Source organism: Pelodiscus sinensis, chromosome 2, assembly GCF_049634645.1.
Source record: "Pelodiscus sinensis isolate JC-2024 chromosome 2, ASM4963464v1, whole genome shotgun sequence".
Classification (NCBI taxonomy): domain Eukaryota; kingdom Metazoa; phylum Chordata; order Testudines; family Trionychidae; genus Pelodiscus; species Pelodiscus sinensis.
The window spans coordinates 181,486,413-181,504,635 of NC_134712.1; the positions used below are offsets into that span (position 1 = coordinate 181,486,413).

An 18,223-nucleotide genomic window follows, 5' to 3' on the forward strand; every position below is an offset into this window, starting at 1 on the left:
TGAGGTCTGGGCTGCTGCCCCTTTCTGGTATTATCAAGATGAGTGTATATCTTGTGGCTTACAGAAAAAATCTAATCCTAGACAGACACATACACAGGATGTGGGAGATTCAGGTTCAAGTCCCTGTTCTGCCTGAGTCAAAGCAAGGAACCGAACCTGGGTTTTTCACATCCCAGTTCGTTTTCCTAATGACAGGATGGATGGATATTTTGGGGTGGGGATTTTTCTCTCTGACCAGAAATTCCATCCTAGATTTCTAAGGATAAGTCCTTTTTCTGTAGCCATTTTGTGAGATCTAAGGCATATTTTGAAGCCTGAAGCCAAATTAAGAGACTAGCAGCCATGAGATAAAAAGCTGGAAGTTGCATCTTCATGTTCCATTAAAACAATGCAATATCAAGCAGTTAAGAAGATCCTGTCCTATTAGCAACCACCAGATAAAGAAACAGATCCTCTGATGGTTAAAGAAATCTTAGTTTGATAGCATTCTGTCTAGCAAAAAATCATTTTTCAATATATGTGATTGTGAAATCCTCATTTCTTTATTGTTTTGTCTTTATGGTCCCCACTTCTCTGATGTTCCCTGTCTGGTTCTTTCATTGTTTCCGTCTGTTATCTAATTAATTTTGCCAGGTGTAAATCAATTAAGGTGGTGCGGTAGGACTGGCTAAAGCAGTGGTCCCCAACCTTTTGGGGCTGCATGTGCCCAGGGGCGGCACCGTGCATGCGCTGCACAGTTGGGGCGGAAGCCACATATGCACCGCGCACCCAGGGGTGCCACCGCGCATGCGCAGTGCAACTGGGATACAAGAATGGCTCGGCCCGGCCCTGGTCACTAGGCGGGTGCACATAAATGCCCCGGCGGGCACCATGGCACCCGCGGGCACCGCGTTGGGAGCGACTGGGTTAAAGAGTTTTGCTACAATATGTTAGGATTGGTTAGTAAAATTTTAATGAAATAATTGGTTAAGGTACAGCTAAGCAGGACTCTAGTTTCACTATATAAAGTGGAGCCCAAAAGGAAGTTTTTTAGGGAACCAACTTCAGGACTCAGCCTCAAGAACAGAGTTGCAAAACATCAATATTCTGCCCAGCAACTGAAGCCCCCCATATCGACCTGATCCTGAATGGTCAAAAGGGAAAAGTTCCACTGTCTTATTGGGAGTGATGAGCCCTGTAGGTGTTGTATGTTCATTCTACACGCAGCAGTGAAACGGGATTCCAAATTAAAGCCCTAAATTGAATTAGCTGGTAAACCTCATTACAGGAGGACTAACAGCTAATTTGATTTAGGGCTTTAATTCAGAATCCTGTTTCACTGCCGCGTGTAGACGCGGGCAGTTACTTCAGTCTACTCAATTTCTAAAATGGCAACCTGCTGGGAGCATGTTAATGAAGCGCGGGATATTTAAATCCCGCACTTCATTTGCAATGTCAGTCGCCCTCATTAGCCTCTCTAGATCGAACTAGTGGGTTAGTGTAGACATACCCTAAGAGTGCTTAAATTAATGCCTGAGCCCTAGGGAAAGGATAAAAGGTGGGTACCTTAGGTTATGTCTGTACTGCAGAGAAGATCAAAGCTGCCGCAGTCAATCTCCCAGGGTTCAAATTAGCAGGTCTAGTGAAGATATGCTAATTCGAACTGAGGGGGCTCTCCGGTCGATGCCGGTCGTCCTGCTTCTGTGAGGAGTAAGGGGTGTCAAAGGGAGAGTGTGCTCCCTTCAACTTCCTGCAGTGTGGACAGTACCAAAATTCAAATTAAGATATTTTGAATTCAGGTACACAATTAACGTAGCTGAAGTTGCATATCTTAATTCGAACTTAGCCCATAGTGTAGACATACCATCAGGGTACATCTACACTGCACAGTTATTTTGAAAGAAGCTATTCCAGAACAGTTATTCTAAAAGGCTATGTCTACACTGCAGGCTTCTTGCACAAGAACTGTTTTGCGCAAGAGTTCTTGCACAAAAGGTCTTGCGCAAGAGTGCATCCACAATGTCATGTGCTTTTGCACAAGAGATATGCTTTTCCACAAGAGCATCCATGGCAGTGTGGGCACTCTCTTGCACAAGAAAGCTCTGATGGCCATTTGAGTCATAGGGGTTTCTTGAGCAAGAAAGCCCTGTTGCCTGTCCACACTGCTGTCGAAGCAAAAACACGCTCCTCTGTGTTTAGGCAGCTAACAAACAGCTTTATTAATTAATAAAGCACAGCATGAGCCAAACATGGTCAAAGCAGAGCCGGGCCCAGTAAGGCTGCTAATACAATCAATCCTAGTATCTTTATACCCTTAGCCAAACAGTCTGACGTCAGGGCATTCAATTACAGAAATCCTCAATTAAATTTGGAAAAACAAAGCCTTATCAACAAGATGGCGGACAGGTACGAGGGAGTACATCTCCTGTCCCAACCAGCCCAATTAACACATACCAATAGCCCATCCTGTAGGCCTCTTCTCACGGGGTGACAGAAAGTTCACTCTGGTCTACGTGCTTGAGAGAAAAGCTGAAATGGGTTCTGATATACAAGATGGCTTCTAGCTAAATATGAAAATGGTTTCTACAGGTTCTACACTGCCTTCTTGCTCTTGCACAAGAAGACTTATTCCTCGTGGGGAGAGGAATAACTCTTGCACAAGAAGCCCTCTCTTCTGATGCTTTACTGTAAATTTACTTGCGCTAGAACATGTGTGCAGTGTAGATGCTCCACGAGTTTTTGTGCAAGAACACATGTTCTTGCGCAAAAAGCCTGCAGGGAAGACGTAGCCAAATAGTTTATTTCGAAATAGCACATCTACACTTCAGGGAAGCATCAAAATTAGTCTGAGACAGGTTTCCCTAATGTAGACATGCTATCTTGATTTAGAGCCCCAGGAGGCACTGGGGAGGAATAACTTAGAATGGCCCTGGTGAGGGGCTATTTCGAAATAGCAGCAGTGGAGCATCTACACATGCCTTATTTCAAAATAGCTATTTCAGAATAAGTACTATTCCTCATAGAATGAGGCTTACAGATTTTGGAATAAGCTGTCCGTTATTTTGAAATTATTTTGAAATACGGAATGGCTGTGTAGACGCTCACATTATTATTTCGAAATAATGCTAGTTATCTTGAAATAATGGAGCAAAGTAGACGCCCCTTCAGAGTAAAAAGTTATGTCTGAGCCATAGGAACTGGGTAAAGGTGGGTGCCCTAGAGTGTGTGGGTAACAAGAGTTGAAAAACTGACATATTTCCACAAAATGTTTCAGTTTTAACAAAGTGACATTTTCCAACCGAAAACCATTTTATTATAAAAATTCCTGATAGTTCTATTCCTGATAATCCTGACCCATCCACCACCCAGCCAAGGATATCAGGATGCCATCCAACCTTAAAACAAAATTGACATGTGAGGCAACTTCATCACAAAATTGGGACATTCAGGGTACGTCTAGATTACAAGCTTCTTTCAAAAGAGATTGTCTAGACAGCCACCACTATTTTCGAAAAAGCGATCCGCTTTTTTCAAAGAGCTCACCCAGGCAATCTGGATACTCTCTTTCGAAAAAGCCCTGTTTGTGTTCAAGAACATCTTTTTTTTGAAAGAGCTCTTTCAAAAAAGGTGTTTTTCCTTGTCAAATGAAGTTTACCACTGTTGAAAAAACCGCCGTGTTCTTTTGATTTAATTTTGAAGGAACGTGGCAGCAGTCTAGACGCAAGTGAAGTTTTTTCGAAAAAAGGCCACTTTTTTTGAAAAAACCCTGTAGTCTAGACATAGCCTAAGTGACGCATCTGGACTCAAAGATGAAGATTAAAAGCTCTATTGCTATTCACTTCACTGAAAACTTTTTACAGACTAAGAGATACCACAGACTTTACTTACATGGTCTCCTCTTAGACCAGGTTCTCCACGCTCACCCACTTCTCCTCTGGGTCCTTTTCTACCCTTCAGTCATGAAGAAAGCACAGACAATTAGGATACAGGTAAAAAGCTACAGTACTAATGTCACAGTCAGATCCTTAGGGCCAGATCCTCACTGCCATAAATTCACATCACTTAAGTCAATGGAGCTATACTGATTTACACTAGCTGAGACGCTGGCTTTTACACTTAAAATATTTCCATTCAGTTTATATCAAATGATTAGAAAATGTGCAGCTGTTAAGCGGTCACAGAGATTGCGGATTTGGTAGTAAAGGTCAGAAAGATGACAGAAGCTTCAAGTCAGGCTAAATCCCCTTTACCTGTCTTCCTGTGCTGCCTTTTTCTCCAGAAGATCCAGGAAGTCCTTGACTTCCCTATAAAAATAAAAATATAAATATAAATAAATAATGTTGTAGCTTTCAAATGAGCCTCATTAATTGTATTCAATACAAGTGATTAAAGGTTACCTCCTCTCCATCAAGCCCATCAATTCCATTTTCACCATCATGACCCTGTTAGTATAAATAAAAATCCACATTAGCCCATGAGTGAGCTCTCTGGAGCATGAAGCTGTCTTTCTGTGTGCACAGTAAAGCACCTAACATGCTTGTGAGTCCTTTCAAGAGTAAAAATAATAATTATTAAAAATATGAACTTTGACAAGAATATGAACTCTCTTTACCACCACCAGCATCCTTAAAACCTCAACAGCTGACAGTCTAACATCAATTTGCATTTGATATAGCATGTCGTTATGGTGTTCAATGGTTTTACTTATTTTCAGTGTATGCTACACTTTTAATTTAGGGCATATTATATTGTGGTTGGTATACTTAACAGTGGGTAAGAGTTCTTATATTTATGGATTGATAGTCCAGAAAGAATGTAGACTGGCTTCCTGTGCAACACAGGCTAGGAAAATTATCCAAAATAATTCCCAAAACATCTCCCTCAGAAGAGTAGCTCTTTCTTGGAAGTACAAATAACCATCAAAGAGTTTTGTAGATTTTGAGTCAAATAAAAGCACAGAACCATTGTTTTCACTGATTGTTTTAATAGACATGTAGCACTTCAAAGACTAACAAAACATGTAGATGGTATCATGAGCTTTCGTGGGCACAGCCCATTTCTTCAGATGACGGTACACACATCTGAAGAAGTGGGCTGTGTTCATGAAAGCTCATGATACAGTCTACATGTTTTGTTAGTCTTTAAAGTGCTACCAGACTATTTGTTTAAGTTTTTCCTGTTACAGACTAATTCGGCTACCCCTCTGAAACTGTTCTAATAGAATCGTTCTTATTGACATCTGGGTGGATTTTGATCATTTTGAATTTAAAGCAACTCCAGTCAAAACTGTGAATGTCTCGATGTTGTATTACAGGTACCATTTATCCATGCTTAGAGCCAATCTGATGAATGTGTAAATAGTGTTGATACATCTCCTTTCAAATACTACTTTCCCAGGGTAGAAAGGGCTAAGAGCTCTGAGAGGTTGACCTAATTACTCTCAGTAGAAGCCAACATTCCTCTCCTCGGGTAGGAAAAAGGTTAATGGGATCTACAAGTAGCTCATTCAGTCCTTTTGGTTTGTTTTATACAAGACTGGTAGGACTAATACATTGCACCACCTACAGTCACCTTTTCATATTGCAGTTGACATCGTACCATTTTAAAAAAAGCAAAACAAATATCCGCCTTTTTTGGAAGACAATACCTTATAAAATAGCAGGCCAAATGTCAGAGGCTTGTCATGTAAACTTGAGATTCAGCTGAAGAATGTAACTTCTGAGTGTAATTGTCCAGAAGATTTACAGCTACACTACTTTACTTTCAGTGATGGAACTCCTGAAATGTTTTGGAATTGCCCATGTAGTTTTAATGAACAACGAAATGGTACTTGGAGTGCTTGTCTTTTCCTTTTGTTTGCTATTTACAAAAAGAAATAATTTATTCTGATGCTCAGTGGGAATAAAGAATGAAATGAAAAGGGTTTGTCATTGTTTGGTTACCTTGAGAACTGAAGTGGGTATACTGCATATTCCCGAAAGTGACTTTAAGAGCCTCTTCTAAAGACCACTGAAGTCAATGGGACCTCATACTCTGATAGCTTTGATATCTCTGCAGACTACTGTTAGCTGGGCCATGGCAGTAACTAACACTATCTATGACTATGAACAATTTCATTAGTTATCAATGATTTTGTAAATATTCCAGGGGAGCAAAGGTAAACTGTTCAAAATCTAATAGCTCATAAAATTAGTGTTTATAAATATTCCACTGCCACATATTAAGATATCACCACTTTTGGTTTTTGTATTTTTTAATTTTTTTCTTGCACACATTAACAGATCTGAGCCCAAATTTACAGTATTTTATAATAAGTACATCTGTAACGGTCTCTATAAGGCTCGTATGATCCCAAAGTTCTGATTCTCATGAGCTTACTGAGTTACTGGTATTGAATCCTTTCTTGGAAGTGGAGTTTCATTTTTAAATAATGAAGTGGACACTGAAGCATGACTGAAGAATGTGTTATGGCTGAGCTGGAGATGTACATCCTAGATGATAATGTCAGCAATGAAAGATACATGCTTTCCAAATGAAATTTTGTAATGGTCGCCGAAAAAGGTGAAGGAGTCTGTGCATATCAGCAGGGTGGGCTTTGACTCGAGAACTGCAATAATGCATATGGCTTTCAGACTGCACATTGTCTACACACCACTTATTAAGGCTGACATTTTCCTAAGGCAATTAGACATTCTGCAATCATTGGATTTCAGTGTGATTTGGATACCTAACTCTCCTAGCCTCTTCTGAAAATCCCACCCTAGATTTCAATCTATTTGAGCCCAAATCAACAATGTTTTTGAAATCAAACCATCAGGGAAGAAGTGACCCTTCTATTACTGTCATGCCTTTTAGATCTTTAGGAAAAGAAAAAAGTATCGGAATTCAGGAAACAGGGACTTACCCACTCACGGCACCTTTGCATTACCTCCTAGAACCAGTTAACCAGAGCTAGGGGGGAAAGTCTGGCAACAGGGGCACTATTTAAGGGGGAATAGGACAGCTGTATAATTTGGCCTTGGGAATAGTGCCCCAGTGATATTGCTGACTTTTTCACTATAAGCAATTTAGATCAAACTTCTACAGTCATGCAATTCAAATGTATCACACGTCCATTGTCTCGTAATAGGAGCAGTTCCCCACTCGGCTTTCATTTACACAATTATATTGTAAATCCATGCAATTTTAGAATTTTTAAATTCAATTTGTGATACCCTTCAGCTTGGTCTTTAGCTACCTTTCATCCTACAACATAAAGAAAAGATGACAGGACTGTGTATAAAAAAGGTTTTTTTACTTGAAGAAATTACAGAAAGAACACATACCCGGATTCCTCGATAGCCTCTTGCTCCCTGAAATGAAAAGTAAACTGTGTTAAGATTTAGCTATACCAAAAACCAGTGAAAGTTTTCTCTAGAGCTGGGGCAGGAGCAAGGAGCAGCTTGATGAATAGGTCATAGGCAAGATGCAAATGGAGGGTCAGGTTTCAGAATCTACATCATGCCCCAGTGGCCTAATGACATTTTTATTCCTGTCCTAGCAATCAGTTTGGCTCAGCTTTAACTCTTCGCTAGACTCCATGGCAGCTCCATGAGAGGAAGATTCATTGGAGAGCAATTGAATCGGCAGACTGTCCAACCACATTGCAATGTACTAGGCCTGACCAGAAACAACTAACACTAGATAGCAGCCCTAGCACATCCAGTAGCTAGAGCAGCGGAGGCAATAATTTTTGATGGGGGAGGCACTCCACGTTTTTGGTAAGTGGTTAAGAGCCGCACTTTTCTATGAACGGGCTGTGGGGTCTGGGATGGAGGTTGGGTGCAGAAGAGAGGTTGGGGTAGGTGACTGGGTGTAGGAAAGAGTGTGGGGTCTGAAAGGGAGTTTAGGTAAAAAGGGGGGGGTGACCTGGAGCAGAAGCTTGGAGTGCAGGGTCAAGGAGGTAATATGGATGCAGGACAGGATTCTGACTTGAGGGCGGAGTGTAGCAGGGGGTGTGTGGTCTGAAAGGGAGTTGGAGTATGGGAGGGGGTGGGGTGCCAAAGCAGCTGGCTGTTCCATGTGGCTCTCTGGGCACTGTCCCTGCCCCCAGCACAATTTCTCATCTCCTATTGGCTGGTTTCTGGCCAATAAGAGCTGAGAGATTGTGCTGGAGGTGGGGGCAGCACATGAAACTTCCCCCCCCCCCCCCATGCGCACAGTGCAGAGAAACACAGGGAGCAGCCAGCCACTTTGAATGGCATGGAGCTGCTCCTTGTTACAGGAGCGGGCTGCAGGCTGGATTAAAAGGTTGGCAGGCCGGATCTTGCCTACCCTTGAGCTAGGGGGTCACTACACTGTTCTGAGAGCAGGGCACAGCAGTCCACATGTCCATAAAGAATGCAGATAAAGGGAACTCTTCTAGGTTCAAAATAGATATATGGAAAGTAAAATAAAAGAAAGGGGGTATAAAGAATGCTTTTAACACTTGCCTTAGGGCCCTTAACACCTGGGCATCCGCCTTCTCCTTGAGTTCCATTGATGCCCATTGGACCTCTCTCCCCCTACAACGCAAGGCAAAATGTGAAAATTCTTGCATTAAAAACTGTCCACTTGTTATTTTAAAAAGTTCTCCTAAAGCAAGCCAGAGTTCTTTAACTATCACCACTCATTGCACTAGCGACCTGAATAGGGCCCGCTGAAGTCAATGTGAGTCCTCATATTGACGTCAAAGGGATGAGAGTCAGCAGCCCCTGTGAGGTTTGAGCTGTATCACTGTTCTGTGCACTTACTAGTGTGTTATGTTTCCCCTCCCCCGCAAAAGAACTTCCTGACTCTAAAATCTTGATATTTGAAGATTGATTCTTTTTAAAAACTTGTACTAAACAGAATGCCCCTTTCCTCTCAGATGGGCATCTGCTCTAGGAAGGATTATTCTATAGGTCTCTTAGGATGACTGAAAAGATACAGATGCTTTCATTGCAGTCTTGTTGCAGCTTTATTGATCTCAGGATACTGGAAAGACTAGGTAGGTATGATAATATCTTATATTGGACCAACTTCTGTTGGTGAAAGAGCCCTTCTTTGGGTCTGGGAAAGGAACTCGGAGTGTCACAGCTACATACAAGCTGGAAGAATCTCTAGGAATAACCTTGTCTGACAGATCATAGAGTTGCCAGATGTCCAGTATTGTACCGGACAGTCTGGTTTTTGGGGCCTCTGTCCAGTAAAAAAAAATTAGAAAATACCGGACATGTGCAATGTCCAGTATTTTCTGGTTTTCTGGTGGGGCGCTGGATGGAAACCTGTTGGGGTATGGGGGAGTGGATGGGAGGTGGGGCACGATCGGCGCTGGGAGCCTCTGGTTGCATCTGAGGAGGAGGGGAAGCCCTGTCCCTGCTCCTGAGCGCTGGTCAAGCACGTGGTTGAGTCGCAGTCGGACTCGCTTTGCCAGGACCGTACGCGGGGATGGGCAGTGCCCTGGAATCTGCACGTTCCTGGGTCAGTCCCGCTCCCCGCCGGCTGATTCACTCCCCCCCATCGCCAGCCCCGCTTCGTCCGATCCCCCCACCACCCCGGCCAGCTTTGCTTCCTGCCAGCCGCCCCTCCCCCGATCTCCCCCGGCCAGCCCCACTCCCCTCCCGGCCAGTCCTACCCCCTCCCCTCTCCTCTCCCGATCAAGTGCGTCCCTTTATTTTTTTTTTTTTTAAGACAACCTGGTAACCCTAATCACATCTGTGATCTTTGAAAAAAAAAAAACCTGGAGACATCTTAGGAGCAGCCCCTCCAAAACAGAAGCAAAATTTTTCACGAAGACACTTTAGAATATTGTATTTAAAAAATTACAAACTCAGGATCAGAGAGAGAGCGTGGATTTGGGGTCTGATTGTGAAAGACCTTCACAAAGATATACAAGGGAGGGGGAGGGCACGAGGAGCCTTGTTCCTCTTATGCAATCTGTGGGCTCTCCTCTCTACCCGTGTAATGGCTCCAGATTGACTGTAGTGCAGATGGGATCAAACCTAGTTCGGGTTACAGTGATATACTGGCACAATGCTATAAGAAAGTACAAGGACAATCATGCAGCTGCATTCTGGCTCTTATACACAGTCCCATGTCCTACTGGACACATTAGATCTAAATTATGAGCTGGGTACCCTGGAATAATAAAGCAGGGAGCCCATAACTATGTGGAACTACTGCCCCTTTAAGTAACGCACCACCCAACTTAGTCCAATTCGATAATCAGCACAATAGACCTTGTGTTAGTCACTTCATTACATTTGATCGTTGGGCTTCCTCAAATTCTCAATTTGCTGCAGATTTTTATACTGAAGTCAGGAAAAGCAGGAGGGCCTACTGGCTGAGAGGGAATGTGAAGCCACGGGAGGCGCTTTTAGGTTAGAGCACCCACAAAGCAATGAGGAATCACTGCCTCTCTTTTTTCTCTCCCCTTTCTGGAAAGGGATGGGGGTGACTTGAAATTTGGGAAAGTTGATTCCCCCCCCCCCCCCGTCTATCTGCAGCTGCTTAAGGTGCGTCATGGCCTCTGGTGTTGGCAGATGCAGCAACAGAGAGGGTCTTCTCCACAGGGCTGGTGACAGACTTTGCCGGGCCATAGGCAATGTGGTGGATGGGCTGGGCAACAGGGAAAGGGGCAGAGTTAGAAGCAGCAACCCTCATCACTGCTTGCACCACGCTTCCCCGTGCCTCCCCCAGCCAGCTCTCAGCACTGCCAGGATAGGACCATGCAGGACACTGGTGGTGATTTAAAGAGCCTGGAGCTCTGCCTGCTGCTTCAATAGCAGTAGCCTGGAGCCATGGGCCCTTTTAAATCTCTGGGCCCTGGAGCAACTGCCCCCTTTGCTCCCTCCCTCCCATCAGTAGCCCAGCTTCTCCACAACCCCGGTTGGGAGGTGTTGTCTCACTGCCAGCTCCTCCCAAGCTGTCTTCTAGCCAGCCCCAGACAGCATCTCCCATGACAGGGTCAAACTAGCCCAAGCACAAACCAAGAACAGAAATTATTCCCATGTGGCTTGCATGCTCATCTGTAGTTACCTCAGAATGGGGTTTTGGAGTGCAGGCGTCATACATTCAATAAAATTTTTAAGAGAGATGTTCAAGTGATGTGGCTGCAACACTATAAAACTAGTTCTATGTTTATACTGGTAATGAAATTCATTTTTGTTGGCCTTCTCTGGTCTCGGTAGAATTTATTATTTTAAAAAAGGGGGAAAGCACATTTCTAGCCATTTGTGTGCTGAAGACTACAGTGGTAATAAATAACTCATTGCAATGCCATTGGCAAATGCACCAAAATAATAATCCGATGCTGCTATATTTATTATTGTTTTTTCTTCTGATATATTATGCTGAGAGGAAAAGAATGTCCTTGGGTGTGAGGCACATGACTGTAAATCAGGAGATCGGAATTCTACTCTGAGCTCCCAAACAATTGCTCTGTGATGTTCGGCAAATAATTTGGTGCTATATTCACCAAAAACTACATGCAGTAGAAGTCATAGGCAATCACCTTTTCTGTGTATAAGCAATGATGGCACATTTCCCAAGATCTGTGGGGGATACCTAACACACCCTCTTACAATGAAGGCAAAATGTTTACTTACATTTTCACCTTCCTCACCAGGATGGCCAGGAACTCCCCTGAAGCCTATGCCTCCCTGAAAGAAACAAATGAATGAGATAAAACTGTTTCAGATAAAAGTGTTTGAGATTTCCTCTTACCTTACACAGCATAGCAGTGCTCCCTGACATTTGATTATAGGAGGGTGGCAGGAGGACTCTGCATGTGCAGATAGAAAACATATCTTTCAAACCAGAGTTGACTGGAAAGGGGTAGAAAAAAAACTGCAGCTGAGACATTTCCACAGCCACTACTATAAGTCCAATACGCTTGATACGCTTGTGATTTAATAATGAGAACAGAGTTCAGTATCCAGATTCAAGATAAGCATTTGGAGTGTGCACTCTGGCTGTCACCAGAGAGATCATCGGTAGGTTTGATTTTATGCAATATCTTCATTAGTCATGATCCATAGATTGGCTAATTTTGTCTGCTACCGGAAACTGTTTGATTTTTAAACAGGAGTATATTCCAATTTGTGGGCTGTTTGCAAAGTATTTGCTTTAGCTCTGCATTATTTGTGCCTTCAGATAATTCGTCCTAATCATGATAATGTTTCACCTTCCTGAGCATTTTCTGAGAAATATTTGTAACTGAAAAAATGATGCTGGCAGATTAGTCTAGAATAAAAGAAAAGGACTGTGAATGTCAAAGGAAATTAATGTTTGCAATTACTTCCCTGCCCCTTACTCTCCAGCCCATATTCAGTCAGCAATATTACATTATAATAATTTGTATCTCTTCAAAATGTGACATTTTTCACTCTGTTTTGTTAATGAAACTGATAGAAAGGAGTGGGCTGGATTCTGCAGTATTCAATGACCAAAAAAAAGAAAGGAATTCAGAGCTGAAATACCTGGAATTTAATTTCTGGGCCTCAGTTTACTCCTATGTAAAATGGTTAGAACAACAATACAGGGTGTTACAAGGCTACATTTTAACAAATTGATTAATGAATAACAAGTCTCCCAGATAAATGGCACTATAGAAGTTCACAGTATTATTAAATATTATACAAGACAAATGGCTACCATTTGTTTTGTAAACCAGCATCTGTGTAGGGTGACTGACACACCCCATGTTATAATACCATTCTGAGTGGGAAAACTTCAACCAGTAGAGGTACCCATAAGCATGGATTTCAGGAAAATATCTGAGAAAGCAACATGACTAACAAGATTTTTTTTAAAAACAAAAAGTTTTGGAAGGATGATATGATGCTCTGGGCATGGATGCACATTGCAGAGGTGGGATGGGACTAACATTAGAAGAATGAGAAAGCACAAAAGAGGCGTGACAATGGCAGCTGTCAAGAAGAATGCTAATATTCACACTGCTAAATATGGCAGTAGGAAGCTACCAAAGACAATAAGCTGTGATTACTAATAAAGTTCATATGTAAGTGAGGAGGGGACAGGATTATTTCCCATTAGTGAATTGGTCCAAGAAGTGTGTTCAAAGGTCATTAGTGTCAGATATTCACAAGGACACCTGTTTTTCTTTGTTTTGCTGATCAACATTTTTTAAAGAAAAAAAAAACTTATACTAGGATAACATTTACACTAGAGAAACGATCAAGCTTTTGTTTCCTGTTGTACTGGCTAGATTTGTGGGTGTTTTATGTGTGTAGCATTGAACTACTATTGAAAAAAGATGGCAAAATAAAATAACCGGACAGTGGACACTTTGGTACACTTACCTTCCTCCCAGGAGGTCCAGTTATACCATGAAAACCAGGTTCGCCAATACACTTTGCAAAAATATTGCAGCATTTCCTTTCAGCAATCACGTCCTGCAAAACAATTCATGATATACTAACCCATCAGACTGCCACACTGTGATGGGTTTTGTATTTGTATCTCAAAGGTACTTACAAGTTCTTTCCGTAGGATGTTTGGAAGTTCTGGAAATCCAATGCTCAGAGGTTGCTTGTATCCAAATCCTCTGCCAAATTCTATTTCTTGAAGTTCATTCAAATCCTGCACATTTTCCAGGCCAACCATTAAAAGTGCATCAAGACCTTAAAAAAAAAAAGATATGTTGTTTCCCTGATCTATTTTACTAATTAGACTAATGACTGTAAAAGATTTGGGTTTTGAAGTGACTCAGCAAACAAGTTGGTCAGGAATTTTTCAGTTGAATCTGTTTTGTTGAAAAAATGTGGCTTTGTCAAAATCAATACCATTTGCAAAACTGAGTTGGGTTTGATAAATTTACCAACTGAAAAAAATGTTGAGAAAAAGATGCTGAAAATTTTGACATTTTCCAAATTAAAAATGCTGGGTTTTTTTCTATTCGTAAGTTGAGCTGCCTGGAGGTTAAAAAAAAAGATGGTTGAAACCAGAATGAAACATTTCAAAAGGTTTCAACTGACCTGAAATGAAATATGCTGACTTGTCAATTGGTGAATATTTTCAAGATCAAACCATTATTTTTTTAGTAAATTCCTCCTAAAGTGATGTTGCCTCCTAAAATGCAGTTTCTTAGGCACTTTGAGCTTAAATCTACTCCTTGCTATTATAGCAAGGTACGAGGTCATCATACAGTCTTTGCTCTTAGACTAAGAAAGAAAAATAGAGGAATCTGGACATTTAAATCACACAGAAAGTGGCAGAAAAAAACCCAGCCAGCCAGCCCTCTTGGTTTATTAAAGAATGATTCTTAGCTTAGAGAGAAGAATGGAGCTGGCAGCAGACACCCTCATTGTCCCATTGGGAAAAGTAAAGACTATGAATCATTCAGGGAATTGAGAGCTCTGGTTCACCCAGAGATGGGAGACAGGTGTTCACCAGGAATTGTTGGCAATGTCATAATCATGCAGATACGCATGAGTATGTGGAAGGCCTGCAGCGGGAGGGGAATGTAGCACACTTTGGGTATCTCTACCTTGCAAAATAAACAAACAATCCTCTCTCCCACAATGAATCTCAGACCCCAGGTTGACTTACTGAGGCTCGCAGAAGCTAAAAATATCAGTGTAAACATTTCCTTTCAGGAGGGAACTCAGCCTCTGAAACACAGCAAAAGGTGTGGGCATCAGAGTCTGAGTCAGTTGACCCAGGATCTGAGATTCACTATTTGTGAGGCTCATTTTGCTGTGCAGGCTTGCCTGGCGTGCAGAGCAATGCTGAACTGTGACAGCACACCATACCTTTGATACGAAGGGAGTCTGCTGTTGTTTGGAGCATTTCTATAGTATCATCCAACCCATCTGTAAACACTAACAGAACCTGTAAACAAGACACTGAATTACCAAGCTGGTTGGTAGAAAATATGAAAAGACAATAGCCACAATAATAGCGCTCACTGCTTTTCCTGGGTAGTTCTCAACATGTTGTGCAACCTTTGATGGGTTTTATAGAGCAGATTAATTTTAAAATTACAATCTAATATTGAAAACTGGTGACAATGTGGCTTACAAAGGACAGAGTTGTGGTAATTAAGCCCCAAAACATCTCTGCTTTGACAGTGGCTCCATTTGGAAGAATGTGTGTTGTAGACTGCAACAATTATTAGTGCAACCAGTTCAGTTAAGCACTCAGGTGTGCTGGACAAGGGGCTAAATTCTTGTGTATAGTTTGAAGGACTTTCACAGAAGTCAGTGAAGTGCTCCAGATTGACTCTGGAGTAACTTGGAGGAGAATTTGGAGCAAGCAATGTTTTTCCTTTGGGTGATGGCAATCCAGGACTGGATTCGTCCGACTAACCAGATAACAATGCTGGCTGGGTTCTATGGTGCATTCTGCCAGCCTAACACTTGATTCAACCATAGTTGGTCAGCAGAAAATTCCCCTTAATATCCACTGGTGTAAGATTTGCTTATGAAGTTGAGTCAGCTCCTGCACCAGCCACTCCACACCCCCAGAGTAGGATAACAGAGGGGACATACTGACATCAAGACAAGGGATATGATGAAGCAAAGCTTCAGTAATCTTATTGTCCAGTGGTATAAAGTCTCCAGTGGCATAAGTTAGATCAGGCCTCCCATCTGTTTTAGTAGAGCTCAGCTAAAGTAGTGCATTGAGCTCCTGCTGTGAAAATAATCTACCACAAAGTGCTAGAACAAAAAGGTACTTTCCACGCAACGCGTGGTGAGACCACATTGTTGAAGTTTATACAGAGACCCTATTTAAGTAAAACTTCCGTTGGAATAAATCTGAGCCTTGCTCAGTTAATACCTTCCAGATTGAGTTCAGCATTTCATAATGAAGCAGAACAACAAACAACAGATAAAAAGCAAACCACAAAGATCCGGCAAAAATTGTTGCTGCTCAGTGATCTATGAAAAAGGAGTTTGTAACATCAGTTCTGTTCTGAGTAAATAGCCGTTTACATCATGCACACCAGGATCAGCATGAAGGGCAATAAATGGGGACCCTTTGGGCTCTCCAGTAGTGTGGCCAAAGATTAAATGGGTATGAAGTCTGAGCTACCTTCCAATTCCTAGAATGGGGAAAGCTGCGGAATTACCCAGGTGGGGGCTAAGAGCAGCATTAGAACCGCAGAATCTTTGTCCCTGGCGATGATACATGAGGAAAGAAGAACCCAGACAAATAGTCAATATTGCATTACTAGAGTTGGCAGTTAGTCAATAACATTTGTATAGGTAAACCGAGCAAATTTGTTCAGAAATCATTGAGACACAATACAAGTGGTCCCTCATGATGCCCTTTTACAGTCACTGTTAAGAGAAGACCTGCATTTTGAGGATTTTAACAGAAAAAGAATAAAACCAAAATATTAGCTATGCGCCACATCTATGTTGAAGAGGAAGAATTTGGCAAATGCTGAATAGGACATTTATATTTGTATCTGCCAGCATGGGGATTTGTGTCTGCTCCTCAGAATGGAGGTGAGAATATATTCTTCAGGGAGCACTATAAATTAAAACCATTCTAAACTAGCTATACCTAAAAAACAATGAGTAGTCCTGTGAAACCTTAGAGACTAACAAAAATATATATAGTATCATGAGCTTTCGTGGGCAAAACCCACTTCTGCAGATGATATTTCTTTTTCTGTTTTAATCTGCTCTTTTCTTAGTTGCTCTGTAACACCTGGCAACCAAGTATGCTTTATCAAGTATATCTTTCGGTTTTGTTAATAAAATCACCCTTGTTAAGGCAATTTGATTCTTGTGTCCTGGCAGGTAACAGGAGGTCTGTGTGGGTGCCTGCCTAAACTGAAAAGCCATCTATCTAAATTATAGTTTGTTTCTTATTTTTTGGGAGGGGAAAGGATTGTTTCCTTTTTTAAGCTCTCTTAAATCACTTGATGGTGGCAGTTACCTCCCAAAGTCAGGAAATCTGTGATCTTGGGGACCTTTTAAGCAGAAGCCTATAGAGGCAAGGTACTTGTTAAGATCTTCTGTGGGCCCCCACCTTCTGCACTCAGAGGGAGTGTCTAGACTACATGGCTCCGTCGACGGAGCCATATAGAGTAGTTTACTCGACATAGTCAATGAAGTGGGGATTTAAATAATCCCCTCTTCATTAAAATAAAAATGGCCACCACGCTGTGCCGACAATCAGCTGATCTGGCACAGCATGGCAGTCTAGATGCGGCACGGTCGACAAGGTAAGCCTTTGTCGACCGCTCCAGGAAACCTCGTTTCATGAGGCATACCAGAGCAGTTGACAAAGGCTTCCCTTATTGAGTGCGTCGCATCTAGACTGCCTCGCTGTACTGGATCAGCAGATTGTCGGCACAGCGCGGCGGCCATTTTTATTTTAATGAAGAGGGGATTATTTAAATCCCCACTTCATTGACTATGTCGAGTAAACTACTCTATATGGCTCCGTTGACAGAGCCATGTAGTCTAGACACACCCTCTGAGTGCAGAAGGTGGGGGCCCACAGAAGATCTACCTTGCCTCTATAGGCTTCTGCTGATGGAGCCATGTAGTCTAGACACACCCAGAATGTCAGAGTAGGGAACAGCCTTGACAGTACTATATATATTTGTGTTAGTCTCTAAGATGCCACAGGACTACTCATTGTTTTTAAAGTTACAGACTAATGCAGCTACCCCTCTCAGGTATACCTTGTAAGAATTAAAAATGGATCTCACTGGAAGATACGTTTTATATCTTAGGAGAGGCCAACGTGCTTTTCCTGAGCAGATTGTTTTTCTGAATCAGGGCCTTAGCAGCAAAAATTCTTTCCAGAACTAGTTTTTTAATCAGAAAAAAAACCACAAGGGCCACTGAATCTGAAATCCTAGGAGATATCTAATTTCTATTCAAGTCAATGGAAAGGTAAATTTTGAGTTTAATAGGAATTGGATCAGCCCTTTAAACCTTTGTTTTTCCTTTGTCTCATTTCAGCCATGGCTGAACTATTTGCAGTGGTCATGTTAGTCTACAAATATAGCCACTTTTCTCTGTCCGTAAATTATCCATGGACAGACCTTGAATTTATTTATTTGTTATTTGAAATGATTTAATTATTTGTGTGAATATTTTTCTGCCATGAAACATTTGCAATGATGTTCGCTTTGATTCATCACTACTTCGGTTTTGTGGTTAAACATCTCTTATAGAGTACTGTTCTGCCTCTTAACTTACTGCTTCACAGATGGACATGTGAAATTTTCCACTCTAAATACTTTCAATCATATGGA

At 41.8% G+C, this 18,223-nt stretch overlaps 1 protein-coding gene across 3 annotated transcripts in view; it reads right to left on the bottom strand.

Moving 5' to 3' along the window:
• The window catches only part of LOC102454802 (collagen alpha-4(VI) chain-like), a 135,826-nt gene that overhangs the window by 61,635 nt on the left and 55,968 nt on the right, over positions 1 to 18,223 (bottom strand). For all 3 annotated transcript variants that reach the window (XM_025183550.2, XM_006120911.4, XM_025183551.2), the window contains 9 exons: positions 14,754 to 14,832; positions 13,477 to 13,622; positions 13,302 to 13,394; positions 11,586 to 11,639; positions 8,451 to 8,522; positions 7,305 to 7,331; positions 4,377 to 4,421; positions 4,230 to 4,283; positions 3,868 to 3,930 (listed from right to left, as the gene is read on the bottom strand). In XM_025183550.2, coding sequence (XP_025039335.2) covers positions 3,868 to 3,930; positions 4,230 to 4,283; positions 4,377 to 4,421; positions 7,305 to 7,331; positions 8,451 to 8,522; positions 11,586 to 11,639; positions 13,302 to 13,394; positions 13,477 to 13,622; positions 14,754 to 14,832 — 633 coding nt within the window. The remainder of the gene's footprint in view (positions 1 to 3,867; positions 3,931 to 4,229; positions 4,284 to 4,376; positions 4,422 to 7,304; positions 7,332 to 8,450; positions 8,523 to 11,585; positions 11,640 to 13,301; positions 13,395 to 13,476; positions 13,623 to 14,753; positions 14,833 to 18,223) is intronic.